The 16,239-nt window shown below is 53.1% G+C and overlaps 1 protein-coding gene across 3 annotated transcripts in view; it reads left to right on the top strand.

Moving 5' to 3' along the window:
- Nucleotides 1-14,096, top strand: part of CSGALNACT1 (chondroitin sulfate N-acetylgalactosaminyltransferase 1) — a 322,828-nt gene extending 308,732 nt beyond the window's left edge. For all 3 annotated transcript variants that reach the window (XM_079909316.1, XM_079909315.1, XM_079909314.1), the window contains exons 7-9: nt 791-885; nt 9,435-9,516; nt 12,064-14,096. In XM_079909316.1, the coding sequence (XP_079765442.1) occupies nt 791-885; nt 9,435-9,516; nt 12,064-12,353 (467 nt within the window). In that variant the 3' untranslated portion in view covers nt 12,354-14,096. The remainder of the gene's footprint in view (nt 1-790; nt 886-9,434; nt 9,517-12,063) is intronic.
- The last annotated feature ends 2,143 nt before the right edge of the window (nt 14,097-16,239 follow it).

Genomic DNA, 16,239 nt, shown 5'->3' with positions numbered 1-16,239 from the left:
CTTATTTACCCCGCGGACAAAGACAAGGATGCCGTCTGCTTTGATCCTCCTTTGGTGTCGTGCTGGGGGCCTGTCAGCCACCATAGCTCTGGGACTCTTGGTCCCAAGTTCGTGTGTACAGCCCTTTTCCATTCTCCCCTAGGAGGGCAGCTTTAGGGGATGACCAGGGAGCAGGTGTGGTGGGGAGGATTGAACCTGGGAGACACCACGGAAACCGAAGGGAAGGAGTGGCCATGGGCGTTTACCGGGGCAGGAGGGGCTCCAGACAGAAAGAACCCACAGTATGAAAATTGTCCTCATAGCTTTGACTCGGCGGCAAGGCCGATACTCAGCTGATAACCACCGGAATGGCCATGTCCGTTGTTCAGATACTGAAATTCTTCTGTGAAAATTGGTAAAGAGCAGCTACCCGGGGCTCCCAAAGTCTTTTCCTGCTGCCTGAGGTCACCCTGGCTGACTGCCCCACGAGCCAGCAGTTAAAGGGTTAAGGTCTGGCAGGACGGGGGCACTGGGGCCCTCTTTCACACCCACGCCCACTAGTTGTGCCCAGTGCCAGGTCCACTGGCCGTCAGAGCTTAGAACATTAGCCTTGTGCTGGGAAGTCGGGAATCCGTGTGTGTCCATCTGGTCTACCTGCCGCAGTACTGCTAAGGTCTGTGTCAGAGACCAGTGGAGGCAAAAGGGACAGTGGACGCAGATCCCTAGGCTGTTTCTGACGGTCGCATATAAATGAACAAACCTAACAGCTTTATCTGTTGCTTAGCGCATATGTTTGTTTTCTGGTTTGCAGGGAAGAAGGTATTTTATCCGGTCCTTTTCAGTCAGTACAATCCTGGCATAATATACGGCCATCATGACTCGATCCCTCCCTTAGAAAAGCAGCTGGTGAGTGCTCCCCCGAGGGGCCTTGGTGGGGCTCTGTTTCATGTCTTTCGTCACCAGGGGCACCTGACCATGAGTGGAGGTGAGTGGAAACCTGTGGATTGCTTCCCAGAGTAATTTGTAAGTGTGACAGGTGTTCTGGCCTTTGTTCCCAGCGCCTCGTTGATTAAAAGGCTTGCAGTATTTAAAAGTGGAAGATAAATAGGAACAGTACCTTACAGAAAGGTAATTTCATAGTTTGCTTCTACGGTTTTGGAAACCAGTATTATTGCATCATGGTTGCAGCACATTTCCCCTTTATTATTACAATCCTATGAGGTAAGAAAGGTGAGATTTAGGTTCCCATCTGACAGGTGGAAAACGGAAGTCAGGAAGAGGTGCCCCCCCCAACCAGGCACACAGTGGGGCAGGGGCTAGATCCCTGCTCTCCGTCACCATTCCCATATTAGCATCAGAAGTGTCACCAGCAAGGTGGCTTTCACAGGAATATGGGAGGGACTTCTGTGCTAAGATCCCAGCCGCACAGGTGATGGGTAGGGGACCCACACAGCACCCAGGCTCTCTGTAAGCTGAGATGTCTTCGCTGGTCCATTCCGCAGAGAGTACAGGCAATAGGCGGACGGGGTGAAGCCAGCAGAAGGTCCCTGTGCTGCTGGAAGGTGTGCCCCTCCGAGGCAAAATGTCCCACTGTTGTCATCGCCAAGCTGGGCTGTGATCTTCTGTAGAGACGCCAGCAGGGCTTATCTGAAGCTGTTGCCAGGTCAGGCTGAGCCTGGGGGGCAGCAGTAGGAATTGCCTCAAGCGGCTGTCTCTCCTGTTGAGGTGGCGAAGCCGTGTTTCTTTACCTCTCAGGGTGGAGAAAGGAAGCCACTGTCTGACCATGAGGAGGTGATGGGACTCAGTCTTCCATGCTTCCCTGCAGTGGGAAAGTAAACTGATTTTCATTGAAAATGTGTTCTGTGGAATTCTTTGGGAAGACTGATTCTGTGTTGAGGCTTCCAGAAGTAGGAAAACCTGTTCCCTCCCACCCCATCCTGGGTCCCCTTCCAGTTAACCTCTGGCAGCTGATGTAATGATCTTTTCCAGCCTGGGTTCCTCTAGGCTGCACCAGGTTCATTTCTCACCATGTCTTAGCGTGGCTTCACTTGCGGCGTGAGGCACACAGCACAGTAATAACACCGTTCTCTCTTCTCCCAGCGAAACTGTAATACTGCACATTCGTTGTGTATCTGTACATACTGTGTGTATGCATGTGCTTTATACATAAACACAGTAAGAATTTTTCACTACTTAGAGGTGATATCACTCCTGTTGAGACAGAAAAACTTCATGTTTCCTTTCCATAGAGTTCTAAGCTTCTAATAGGGATTGAGGCGGGGAATGGGATGCAGGATTTATTTTCTTTCAACCAATCAGAATAAAAGTTCCTTTGATTTTAAATAAAGTACTGCTTTACATTTGACATTGAATAGGATTAATGTTTCGACTTCAAATCAAGACCTTATTTGCTTTCAAGGAATTCACTTCATTTCACAATTTAAAAGTTTTATGCTTTTATTGCCATTCCTGCAGGGAAGCTCAAGGTCTGGCATGGTCCAGCCAGCTTCTCAGGTCCTCAGAATTAGTGGTCAAGTCAGAAACAGAACTCAGACTGCTGTGTCCACAGCTCCGAGGCCTCTGAGTTATCCTGCAGCCTTTACCAGTCACCTCCGAATACAGCTGAGACCTTCCACAGAGCACACGGGTCTGGTATTTTAGGAGTCAGTATTATGGCTATTTATCCTAGAAAGAGCAATTGTCTCTGAGACAAAGGGGTCTCTGTCAAAAAAGAAAAGCATCCATTATGTTCTTACTGGATGAGCCATTTCTGGAGCACTTGCTGCCCATAGAGAGCTAGTTGAGGTGTGCGTGGGGCAGTCAGGGACTGGAGCAGTTTCCTATGCGTGGCAGCGATGCCCCAGGCCATCTCACTCACTCACTTCTTTCTCCTAGACTCGCCCAGGATCACACAGCCAGCTAGAGCTCAGGCCAAGACCAGGATTCCCTTATCTAGTGTGGCAGAGACAGAGTTGCTTAAGTTCTAGGTGAGAGCGGAAATAGAAAGGGAAATGACCAGAGGAGAGCCTCAAACTCCTGAAGTTAATATGGTGGAGAGAAAACATGTGGGTGCAGAGAAGGTATAAAATAACAGGTAGTGATTGGAGGTGGGTAAATTAGGAGAGACTTCCTGCCAGGGGTTCCTTTTGGCTCAGTCTTGAAAGATACGACACATATATGTTAATAAATTCTTGACAGCCTTCACTGGAGTACATCAGTGTCAAGGTGACAGGAAAGCCCAGGTCCAGAATGCGGCTGTGACAGATGACTGCCATGTGCAAATGGGAGCCTTGGCCAGCAGCCCTGAAAATACAACCTTGGTAGTCAGTGTACCACTTATTGCTTCTGGCTGTTGCCACTGACAGTTGATAACGTTTGCCTGCAGATAGAGGCGAGAAACCAAATTTACGGGGATTTTTTTTTGTGTTCAGGTTACTTCTTTCTTTACATTTGAGTACAGATGGTTAGTAATCAGTAGTAAGTGAAATCATGGGATTTCATACTAATATTTAATTTGTAGAGTTTTAAACCTGAGGTGAAACTTGCTGATGCTTTAATGTAGAAACAGCCTTCCGAGAAAGGAATAACCCTCATTTATGTAACCGCTAACTTTAGACGTCCCCTCTCTTGGTTTGAGCCTTGTCAGTTCCTGCTGAGGCCACTGCAGGAGCCATCTAGATCCATCTCTCCCTCACACTCCAGTCTCTCCTTCACCCTCGGCGAGAGATGCGTTTCCAAAACACAGATTAATTCCACTAAAAAAAAAACCTTTGAAGGCATAAAGTCAGTGGTGTGCTCAGAAGTGTTTAAAGCCCACCCTCCGAAGCGAGAAGGAGCTGGCTCCCAGCGCTGGCTGTCTATCTTCAGGGAGTCAGTCCTCCCACAGGGCCTGGTGCAGGCTCCCCTGTGACGTCTCTGGACAGGGCTGGGAAGAGACTTCCTTGCCCAGGTGGTGGGCTGGTCCAGGCCGTGCCAGCACAGCCCTGAATCCTGATTCTTTGGGGGATGAACTGCCCTCCACAATCTGACTCTCGTACTGATCACCGAGGAAATGTCTGCAAACCCGACCCCAGCACCTGGGCTTGACGCCAGCCGGAGCACCCCTGCCCCGTGTCTCCTGAGCTGCCCTCCCCCGAGGGCCATCTCCTCTCCGGCGCTGATGCCCACAGTGCCTGGCCGCTCGCTCTGCCACGTGGTCCTGCCCGGCACTGTCTGACGACTGGTCAACGTACACCTGGTCCGCGGACCCTGTCCTCACCTCTCTCTCGTTACACCCTTCTCTCTCCTTTAGTCCAAAGAGTACTACACCACTGACCTGCATTTCAGTTTAAATTTCTAAAAAGTGCTGACTGGGCCTGGTCCATCCTTTTAGTCTGTTTCTGTTTGTTCAGGAAGCAGACATTCGCTGAGAACAGAAGTCACATTAACAGATGCCATGTCCGTGGCCTTTGGGCAGCCGGCACTCTGCCCACGTTGTCGTGTAACAGTCAGTAAGGTGAAAAGGAGTGCTACGCTTATGTCACGGGTGAGAACGTTGAAGCTCAGAGGCATGTGTCACTTGCTCAGACGCCCTCAGCGCTGGGTGGCAGGTCGGGAACTCAAGTGATGGGACCAGACTGCGACAGCTGGGGGCAGGGGCACGTTCTCCACATCCGCGTGCTTCCAGGGGGCAGAGGGTCTGGCTTTGGGTTGCAGGCTCCCTGGGCAGAGTCCTGGTCCAGCACGATGCCCTTCAGAAGACACTTCATTTTTTTTTTTAATTTATTTTTGGCTGTGTTGGGTTTTTGTTGCTGCATGTGGGCTTTCTCTAGCTGCAGCGAGCGGGGGCTGCGCTTTGTTGCCGTGCGCAGTCTTCTCATTGCTGTGGCTTCTCTTGTTGCAGAGCACAGGCTCTAGGTGTGCGAGCTTCAGTAGTTGTGGCTTGTGGGCTCAGGAGTTGTGGCTTGTGGGCTCAGTAGTTGTGGCTTGTGGGCTCTAGAGCGCAGGCTCAGTAGTTGTGGCACATGGGCTCAGTTGCTCTGCAGTATGTGGGATCTTCCCAGACCAGGGCTCGAACCCGTGTCCCCTGCATTGGCAGGCGGATCCTGAACCACTGTGCCACCAGGGAAGTCCCAACACTTCACTTTTTCATGCAGATGCCGATGAAAGGAGACTTGTAGAAAAGTGTGGGTTAGTACAAATCCTGGAGGAGGTGGCAATTGAGTCCATTCTTAGACCAATTCTTTGAAAGCTGTGGCTTGAGAAACACCTTATTTGTCAAGAAATGGACACCGTCATGGCCAGCCTGGTGCTGGTCTGGGCTTGGCCTCGACTGGCTGAGTGATCGTGGGCAGGTCATGCTGCCTCCCAGCCCGAGGCCTGTGCACACCACACGCAGCCCCTGGGATCCTGTGCATGTGACCCCTGAGCCTCAGGGCCCAGCCCACACGGGGTGTATGGGGGGTGGCAGCCCGGCCTCGGGACCCCTGCAGCCCAGGCTGTCTGCCGCTCACTGCGTGACTGCACAGCCCGGTGCACGGTGAATTCACAGGCCCAGTACTCAGGATTTACTAAGACTTCAAGGCAACAACGACAGAGCCTCACATCAGGCACAAGGCCTGTAAACCCAGGGCCCATGGGGTTTCCGGTGACGTGAGGTGGGCCAAACGCAGCCTTGGTTCCTGGGAGACTCTCTCCGGTTTAGAGGAAATACTCTGCCTGAGAATTTGTAACTGATTTTATTTTCCAGCTCAGATTGCTTCCCTGGCATTTGCCAAGTCAGCCACGTGGAGCCCCACAGGTGTGGCTGAACCTGTGGGGCCTCAGGGAGGAGCCTTCCCACATCTGTGGGGAGAGGCGCTGATTTGTGCTTTGTGTTTTGGTCCTGATAGGAAGTTATCACTCCCGTCACGTGACCTCCCCCAGAGCGCGTGTCTGGGGGCTCCCCGAGGGAGGGCGGGCCTGACCACTGCCCAGTTGTCCGGTTGTGGTGTGTCGTGCCGGGCAGAGCCTGCTGGGATCCGGGTGCAGAGGGTGCTGGGGGTCGGAAGGGGGCGTGGTCTTGAGGACACAGCCCTGGAAGCAGAGGAGTGAGATCCAGGGCAGGGGGATGGTCCTTTTAGAGTATCATCTCCATCTCCTTCACGGTAGTAGACGTCACGCGCATGTGTAGCTCCGTGTAGGAGCTTGGGGCAGAGGTTCTAAGAAGTCGAGCCGTCTGCTTAGAGCCCAGGAAGGGAAAAGCGTTTCTGCCTGTGGGTCCAGAGCCCAAGGTTCTGAGAGCTTCCTCAGTGGACTCCGAGGCCTGGGCTGAGCCCCTCACTGCTGAGAATTCCCTACCCCAGCTGTCTCCGTTTCCACTGGCCGGTTGTTCCTCACTTGTTTCTTGGAGAAGGAGTGACTGAGTGCCTGCTGGGTGCTGGATTGGACCTGCCCATCCAGCCTGAACGAGACCAAGGCCCTGAGCTTACGTTCACCAGCTGTGGTGGGTGAGGACAGCAGGCGGAAACAGTCCCTCGACAGGAGGGTTTCAGAGATCCCTCACGTTACAGAGAAAATAAACCAGCTGATGTGACGTGACACTGGCGGGGGGTCAGGGTGACCACTCTGAGCAGAGCCCAGTGGTGAGCAGGAAAGGGTGACCCCAGCCGGGCAGACTGCGGGTGTCCAGCCTTGGAGACCTGTGAGCTGGCACATTTGAGGGGACAGGGGATGGACAGGGCAGGCAGGGGCAGGTCACGTGGGGCCTCTGCAGGCCGGATGTTCCTGTGGATTTTATTCTGATTGCCTGGGGGAGGGTGCAGTTAACCCACCGAGGGCTCGGAAAGGGGCTGTGCCGCGGCCTGCCGCATGCTCGAGGCCTCATGGGCTGTCGAGGGCGCTGCTTCAGTTAGCGCCCAGCCCACCTGAGGGGCGTGGACTTGGCACGCGCGCCCGTCTTGCCCGCACGGTACATGCCGAGGGCACCACCGGATCTCTTCCCACCAAGGGCTGAACTTCGACGTGCTGTTCAGATACTGGCTTTTCATGGCCTGCGAGCTTTAAAGCCCCCGTTAGTACGTGTTTGTGTAGCTCATTCCCTGCTCACAAGTCAGTTTGCCTCTGTCACACTGTCCCCAGGTGAGGGTCATACCTTGCCGGGCACTGTGTCCACTCAGTGGGTCCTGGGAGGCTGCCTCTGCAGTCCCTCTAGGGCTTCTCCCTAAGCGCTGGCCCGTTGTTTTCCCTGTGTGGATGGGTCCTGGGAAGCTGCCTCTGCAGTCCCTCTAGGGCTTCTCCCTAAGCGCTGGCCCGTTGTTTTCCCTGTGTGGATGGGTCCTGGGAAGCTACCTTTGCAGTCCCTCTAGGGCTTCTCCCTAAGTGCTGGCCCGTTGTTTTCCCTGTGTGGATGGGTCCTGGGATGCTACCTCTGCAGTCCCTCCAGGGCTTCTCCCTAAGCGCTGGCCCGTTGTTTTCCCTGTGTGGATGGGTCCTGGGAGGCTGCCTCTGCAGTCCCTCTAGGGCTTCTCCCTAAGCGCTGGCCCGTTGTTTTCCCTGTGTGGAGCTTCCTCTCTTAAATGCCAGGTAGACCACTGCCAAATATTTGAAGTTCAAATGCTGCACGGCTCTTGACTGCAGTTTTTTAATATATAAATTTATTTTATTTATTTATTTTTGGCTGTGTTGGGTCTTCTTTGCTGCGCACGGGCTTTCTCTAGTTGCAGCGAGTGGGGGCTACTCTTTGTTGCGGTGCGGGGGCTTCTCATCGTGGTGGCTTCTCTTGTTGAGGAGCACGGGCTCTAGACGCGAAGGCTTCAGTAGTTGTGGCATGTGGGCTCAGTAGTTGTGGCTCGCAGGCTCTAGAGCACAGGCTCGGTAGCTGTGGCTCACGGGCTTAGTTGCTCTGAGGCATGTGAGATCTTCCCGGACCAGGGCTCGAACCTGTGTCCCCTGCATTGGCCAGGCAGACTCTTTAACCGCTGCGCCACCAGGGGAGCCCTCTTTGACTGCATTTTTACCCAGGCCATGTCTGTGTCCCGGCCACCAGAAAGGACAGTGAGCCATTAGCTGTGGCAGAGACAGTGTACCTGCCATGACTGGGATGGAACAGAAACCATTTTTTAAAAATGACTCAGTGGAAAATTTTCCTGACTTTCCTGCCCTGTGAAATCTTTCCAGTTGATACTAATGACCCTTGTGGCTGGGGAGCTACCGTACAGCAGGCCTTTGTTCTGGAGTCGAGGGGGAGAGACAGGCCTCTCCCGGCCCTTCTTCTCCTTGGTCTTGATTTGTGCCAACCATAGTGTAAGTGACATCCACGTGTAGGTTGTAGTGAAATAAGACGGTTTCATAGGTTGCAGAGTACAGGAAATGTTAAGTCCATCGCCGCTTCTGCAGGCCATTTGTCAAGTGTAGTTTAGCCTGTGGTACAGGTGGAGTGAGCCCTCGGGAAGGTGGAGGGCAGCGAGGGGGTGAGTATTTGGGTGTCAGGCTGGGAGAGTCCTTGGGGCGACTTGGCTGAATCTCCTCATTAAAGGAACAGAAACAGAGGGACTGAGGGGCCTGCCTGAGGCAGACATGCCGGCCAGAGGTCTCGCCCGGGCGGGATGAGCTCTCTCCAGTTAGCGGGCAACAGGCAGCGTGGGGGCCCTGCTGCGGGACCTCCTTTCCTCCTAACACCTATGCGAGCGACCAGGACAAATCTGGAAAAACAGACATTAGGGTCGCAAACCCACTCCCAGGATTAGTGCAGCCAAAACTACGTAAACGACAAAAACCATTTTAAAATTAGTCTTGCTGCTCCAGCAAATACGTTAGAAACGTACTTGCGGAGTGAGACACGGGGCAGGGCCAGGCCCGGCTTTTCATAGCCGGTCCCTGCCTGGAGGCCCCGCACGTGCGTGGGGAGCAATTGATGTTAAAACGGACCGCGGATGAATGGACAGAGCGTGTCCTCAGGACCTGGCCTCTCGGTGCCCTTGCCCAGGGCCAGCAGCGCAGCCTCGGGTTTTCTTTTCAGTCCCTGAGGGAGTCCAGTTCGTGCCCCGGGCCAGGGCGCCTGAATTCTAGGTGGTTCTCTCTCCTTCTCTCAGCTTCCTGAGCCCTTTGCTGGCCGCCCACCTGGCCTGTGGGCCCCAGGCCTCCTTCTCGCCCGTGCAGGTGTCAGGACAGATGTGTAGGTGGCTTTTCCATGGCGCTGCCCCAAACTGGCTCCCCACCCCGGACCCCATTGCACTGTGAGAGTGTGTGTGAGTGAGTGTGTGTGTGTGTGTGTGTGTGTGTGTGTGTGTGTTCAAGCCTCTGCCCTGGAAACATTCCGGCCACAGGTGCCCAAAATCACAGAGCCCCTTGGGGACGGGTAGCTTGCTGTGTCCTGACTGTTGTCCACGTCCCCAACCAGGGGGTGGCTGTGTGTCAGCGACGCGCCCCCCATGTGTGACACCCCCATCCATGTTCACTCTGTCCTCCTCCCTCAAGTGATGGTGCCCTCCCTGCAGGTCATAAAGAAGGAAACTGGGTTCTGGAGAGACTTCGGGTTCGGGATGACGTGCCAGTACCGGTCCGACTTCATCAACATAGGTGAGCCCAGGGCCCTGGTCCCTAAGGAGGACGCTCTCCGGCCACGGATGTGGGTGCTGGGCTGAGGGCGCTCGGGCAGTGGGGACCCTGTCTTCTCCTTCAGCATCTCTCAGAGTCCCTGGGGGAGGACAGAAATGAGGGCAAAGTCAGGCTGTTGCATAAAGGTGGCTTCGAAGCAAGTTGTCCAGGGCCTCCCTCCAGCCGGGCCGGGATCCTGTGTCCTCCGCACAGAACGTCCTCCACGGAGAGGGGATCCACCAGAAAGAAGGGCAGCATGGAGGACTGGGGAAAATCACACAGCAGGAGGATTCCGGTTTCTCTCTGCTGAACCTGTGAAAATTCCAGATGTCACTTCAAGTCCGGAGTGCGCAGTCACTGTCAACAGGCACGCAGGCACACGTACATGTACACAGATGCATGGACGTGTGCACATGCACACACATGTACATGCACAAGCGCACTCAAACACACACACACACACACACACACACACACACACACACGGCTCCCAGAACACAGAGAGGAAAGGCCTTCTGGTTGCAGATGAGGGACCGAGCCTCTCAGAGGCAGATGGACCTCACAGACATCGGGGGGCATAGTCAGGCTCAGCACCGAGGGTCTCCTGTCCCCGGGAAATAGCACCCCCCCCCATGGCAGCACCTACTCAGGTGCCTCTGGAGGGAATAGATCTGTGGATTGTACATGACCGGGGATGAGTGAACAGGCCCAGGCCATGACCTTGGGCCCAGAGGCTCGGGTGGACCCTGAGCGGGGTGGAGCTAGAGGCCCGCCCTCACGTGGAGACTCTCACCCCTGCGTCCCCCTGGGGCCCCTCAGCCCCCTGTCTTGCTCTCTCCTGGCCCCGTCCCCTCCTGCCCAAGGCTTAGGGCTTCTCTCTGTAAGGTCAGTGAGTCGGTCTGAGGAGGCCAGTTTCTTTTGCTCAGAAGTGCGGTGGACATCAGGGACTACAGGACCCTCGAAGAGACCACCAAGATAGAAAGATTAAAAAACCCAAACGTCTTGAAGTCAAGTCCTGTTAGAAGCAGCAGGACGTGGGGGACATGGGTCTCTGAGTGGTGGGTTTGCTCAGGTTCCCAGCAGCTCACCACAGGTGCTCCTTGATTTCTTTAAGAAGTCGTTCTAAATGATTATGTGCAAATCTAATTTCCAAAAGTGACGTATTTTTAAAATGTTCTGAAGGAAATTTCCATTTTGAGAAACTCTTGTTTCCTCACTCTGTGTACAAGCAAAGGTGATTTTGAGATGATGTACGTTTATCAGTTTTGGAGTTATAACACACTGGATTTTCCTAACGATAGAGCATAGCTGTCACTGACAACCATGGGGGTGGCAGGCGGGAAGGGGGCTCGTGCTCAGAGCCTCTGGGTCCCATCTGGACCCCCCTCGCTCTTTGCCATCCTGTGCATATTTGCAGGTGTCTCACTTGTACACCTTCTATTTAATAAGTAGTAATGATACCGGTGATGAGAAATCCATCACAGCCAACCAAGCACTGCCCCTTACCCTACTGCCTCATCTGGTTATGGCACCTGCTGCATTTCAGGGTAAAGAAACTAAACTTAAGAGAGGGAAAGTGGCCGCCGGTATGATAACCAAGGCTCGAATTCAGGCCGTGATTCAGGATCTTCCTGTCCCACGTCCGGGGGCCACACGGCACCCGTGTTCACCGCCAGGGGTGCAGGCTGGCTTCCCCACTTCCCCCTCCAGTGGAGGTCTGCATCGGAGCCTGGAGACTGCAGGGAATCAGGGGCTGTGCGACAAAGACACTGAGTCACTTCTCCACAAAAGGTCCAAGAAATCTCCTCAGTGAGAAAGGAGCGGTGACGACAGCAAGGCCAGTGCTTCTTGGTTCTGTCTGGGACGCCGTGGCTTGAAGTGAAGAGAAGATGTGAGGCCATCTCAGTTTTCAAAGGTGACCCTTCCTCACTGTGTGAAGGAGTCACTAGAACGTGAAACGAGATCCTGTGAGTCAAACTTCAGAACTGTGAGGCCAGTCCCTTTAAAATGACTCCTTTCACCAGCCTGTGGAGGACACACAGCTTCGGGGACCCCCTTTAGTCGATAGGAGGAACAGTGCTTTAGTGGGCTGTGAATTCTTCACACCGCAGGGCCCTGGTCTGCAGGAAGAGGCCACGTTCAAAGAATCCCACGAGGTTTCGTTCAGAGGTTTTGGTTGGGAGGTTGGGACGCTGGGACGCTGGGACGCTGCGGCAGCCCTTGGTCTAAGGCTGGGGTATCGCTGACCCCAGAGCTGTTATAATTGCGGCCCGCCATGCTGCTGGGGCCTCCTGGGAGCAGGCGAGGCTGGGATGCTGTGTGCAGTCACGCTGTCTCGGAGCTGGAGCCGCTGCCAGCAAGGCCGTCTGTGTCTGGGGTGTCTGAGCTCTCTGACCCCGGTGGACGCTCGTCACTTGGCGGGGCGGGGAGACCTCCCCGAGATGCTCCTACTCTCCACGCAGCGTCCTGTGCTGGCGCGGACCAGGGGGCCCCCCGGCAGCGTGTTCAGCAGTGTGTTCTCTCCCACAGGTGGGTTCGACCTGGACATCAAAGGCTGGGGTGGCGAGGACGTGCACCTTTACCGCAAGTACCTGCACAGCAACCTCATCGTGGTGCGGACGCCCGTGCGGGGCCTCTTCCACCTCTGGCATGAGAAGCGCTGCGTAGACGAGCTAACGCCCGAGCAGTACAAGATGTGCATGCAGTCCAAGGCCATGAACGAGGCGTCCCACGGGCAGCTGGGGATGCTGGTCTTCAGGCACGAGATAGAGGCCCACCTCCGCAAACAGAAACAGGAGACAAGGAGCCAGAAAACATGAGCTCCCAGCGGCCCATGTGGGGAGACGGTTTATTTTTTTTCCTTTTGCAGTTACCAAATGAATGGCTGCAACAAGGAAAAGATTGCCCTGAAGAGCAAGAAAAGAATTTGACTGATGAAAAGAATTTGATGAGTAAAGCAGGCGAGGGGAGAGCCTCCTGTTTCCCTCTGCCTGTTTAGCTTCTGCAACAGGAGCTGAAACCCCTCAACCTGGCTTGCAAAAACAGCCCAAACGCACCCGTCCGGTGTCTGACAAAGGCGGCCTGATCGTGAGATTGTGAGCCTAATGGTGTGTTTACAGCAAAGCAAGAGCTGTTTGTTTTCTATGCTTACTGAAATATTCATGAACAAAGACCAGTTTTGTAAAAAGTTCATTAGAATGGAAGGCCAGCACATCCCTCCCCATCTGAGTGATTATCAGTGGGGCTGTAGTGTCTGGGATGCTGAAATGTCAGGAGGCCGGTGAGGAGAGACTGTGTGAAATTCAAAGATACGCTCATCATGATCTTTGTGAATATATCAAGCAAAACCAAATGGACTAAAAACGAAAAAGAACCCATAGCTATTATATCATCTCTGCCCAAGATTAACCAAAAATAACCTGCTCATCCATATTTTTGGTTGTAGTTTTAACAGTCTGTTAATTTTATTTAAAATACACTTTTTTGGCTTATGAGTTATATTCTGCTTATTTAATTACCAGTTCGCAAGCCTTACTAAGAGAGCATAAGTTAGCTACATTTTTACATTTTTTTGAGAAGATACTTTTAGCTGCATTATGAGAACTTTCAGTTCAGAGCATGGGATTGTTACCCACATCCGAGGACTTGGCAGTGCCCTGCGGGCGCTGGACGGCAGACGGTCACCATGGGGAAGGCGTGGCCTGGGGCTGCTGACCGAACGAGACACAGGGATACTTTATCTGAAGAGTATTTCCGGAGAGGAGCAACTGAACACTGGAGGGAAAGGAAAATGTACTTTTTACCTTAACAGAAAAGGAAACATTCAGACTGGTGATAGAAGTCAGAAAACACATTTTCTCCTCAGGGGAACTGGGGACCACTTTCTTACCTGTTTAAATAAACCAAAGCTGACTGTGTGAACCAAACATTCTCTTTTCCAAGCAGGGTGCTGTTCCTGGCTTCTGGCTTCCACGAGAAGAAACGCAGGAAAATGTCTTTTGTGAAAGGTCGCTCCATCTGCCGGCATCCAGCGGGACGGAGGACTGGGCTGTGTGTTCACCCACCCCAGCCAAGGGGCAGTAACTAATTATTTTTTAAATTAAGCTGTTCTACCCAGTCAACCAAGATGCTTCTGAAAATTGCCTTTTATTATAGTTTCCAACTATTTAAAAACAAAATAAACGCAGTTAACATTGAGTGGTTTCTACATTCATGTGAAAATTATTAGCCAGCACCAGATGCATGAGCTAATTATCTCTCTGGGTCCTTGCCTTCTGTTTGCCCGCAGTCAACTCATTGTTTAAAAGCTTCAGGAACATTCAAGCTGTTGGTGTGTTAAAAAAAAAAAAAGCTTTGTATTGATTTGTACTGGTAGTTCATAAAATTTAATTAAAACCCAGGACATGAATGGAAGGTGGCGTTGGACAACTAATAAAATGTGATTTGTGGGTACGATTTCTTCTTGGATTAAGAACACCACATCTTTAGTTTTTGGAGAACGGTTTTCTGTGTGTGTAGACCAGGGTTCCCTGGCTGTGGCCCTATAGCGTTTCAGGCTAGATCACTCCCTGCTGGGGGCTGTCCTGTGCCCCCAGCATCCCTGGTCTCTCCCCCCTCGAAGCCAGGAGCACCTCTCACCCAGGGGGACACCTAAACTGGCTCCTGTCACCGCCAGGTGTCCCCTGGGGGGAACTGGTCTAGAGAGAGGAGAGAACTGTAGTGAAGAACCTGGCAGTTAATACAGTCCGCTCGTCTTTTTGATTAGGAAACGTTGAGGAATGGTTTCCAGGAGCCCTTTTGGCTGTACGTGCGTTTCGTACTTCCGGAGCTGGGAGAGGAGGCTCCAGGCACCTGTCTCTCCACTGGGTCCTGGGCTTGGTGGGGCCGACCTTGCCCACTCCTGCTGTCTTCCTCTGGGTCGGGAGGTTGCTGTCCCAGCAAGGCCCGCAGCGGGAGCGAATGTCTGATTGTGGAATGAGGTCTCGGGGTCCCGGGATGGGGGCTCCAGGATGCACTGTGGGGGGACCAGCCATTTGTGCGGGTTTAAATTGGATATCATGGGTGCCTGAGGCAGGGGTTAAAAAATGGGATTTTTTTTTGGGGGGGTACGCGGGCCTCTCACTGTTGTGGCCTCTCCCGTTGCGGAGCACAGGCTCCGGACGTGCAGGCTCAGCGGCCATGGCTCATGGGCCAAACCGCTCCGCAGCACATGGAATCTTCCCGGACTGGGGCACGAACCCGTGTCCCCTGCATCGGCAGGCGGACTCTCAACCACTGCGCCACCAGGGAAGCCCTAAAAATGGGATTTTAAAGGATGCTGAGGGTGGCTGAAGAGACAACAGCATAGTGTTAAACTATCCCTCTTTTCAAAACTTAGGTAGGTAAACGGTTTTATCAAGAGGCAGGAGCCCTCGCAGAGCACATGCAAGAGGGATCTGTCTCAGCTTGGTCTGTAACACATACCACAGACAGGGCAGCTTCATCAACCGACGCTGATTTTCCCAGGTTCTGGAGGCTGAAAAGTCCAAGGTCAAAGCACCACAGATCAGGTGTCTGGTGAGGACCCCCTCTTGCTGTTGTCCTCACATGGCTGAGAGCAGACAGAGGGCTAGCTTTCCTTCGTATTCTTAAAAGGACACTAATTCCGCCATGGGGGCTCCACCCTCATGACCTAGTACCTCTCAAAGGCCCCACCTCCAAATACCATCTCATTAGGCTTCAACTTAAGAATCTTACGGGGGCACAAACATTCATTCCCTAGCAGGGCCTGTCCCGTTCCCTGCCCAAGATACTTATTTATAACAGAAGGGTTGGTGATGCCCCGCTGGAGCATTATAATCAGGGACTTGACATTTAAAATTTAGACAGCAAAGGATGGCAGTGATGAATGACATCTTCTAAAGGAGGAAGGATGCTACCAGGGAAGCACTGAGGCTGGGGCTTGTCTGAGGTCCCTTCCAGCTCTGCATCCTCCACTGTTGTGACTGTATGTAAATCGCCCAGGAACTGGCCCCAGTCACCCCGCTGGAGCAGGGTCCCTAGTAGAACCTGGGGTTCCGTCCAGCAGCCGTGCACCAACCAGCCTCGTGAGAGCCAGTTGCTGGCACTCCCTCCCGCTCCGCACTTGTAACCTAAAGACACGTTGGCAGCTTGCAGTCAGCTCCGGCGGGGGGACAGTCCTCTGCTGGCATCCCCGGGGGCTGCTTTTGTGCAAGTCTCTTATGTAGGATGCATCGTATTTGCAGTTTCAGTTCAGCGTGGGAATTAGTATCAGGGTTTCCCCAGCCACATGCCTGGGTTCACATGCAGTTCTTTCACTTCCAGCCCATATGATCTTAAACCTGACACTCATCTCCACCCGTTTCCTCGTTCAGGTTCATGAATGCAATCACATTTATATCATACGACTGACCATGGAATTAGGACACGTCATGCACGTAGCAGGTATTCACATCCACTTGTTATTATCTGATACCAATTTTGCATTCACGACTGTGTCTGCTGTACTTCCCAGTGCACCCTGCACCTCTTGGGTATAATCAGACAGTGGGTCACACAGTAGAGATCATGAACCCATCATGCGTGCACCACTGTCATTTATTTCTGTCATTCTGAAAACAGTTTCAGTCTATCCGCAGAAGTGTTAGTAGGAGTGTACAATATAATGAACAGCTCCTCCCTTAAATTCTGTGCTCAGGGATTTGG

This window comes from Stenella coeruleoalba (assembly GCF_951394435.1).
Source record: "Stenella coeruleoalba genome assembly, chromosome: 21".
NCBI classification, from domain to species: domain Eukaryota; kingdom Metazoa; phylum Chordata; class Mammalia; order Artiodactyla; family Delphinidae; genus Stenella; species Stenella coeruleoalba.
Note: the sequence above shows the minus strand (reverse complement) of the source record. Positions and strands in the feature narration are given on the sequence as shown.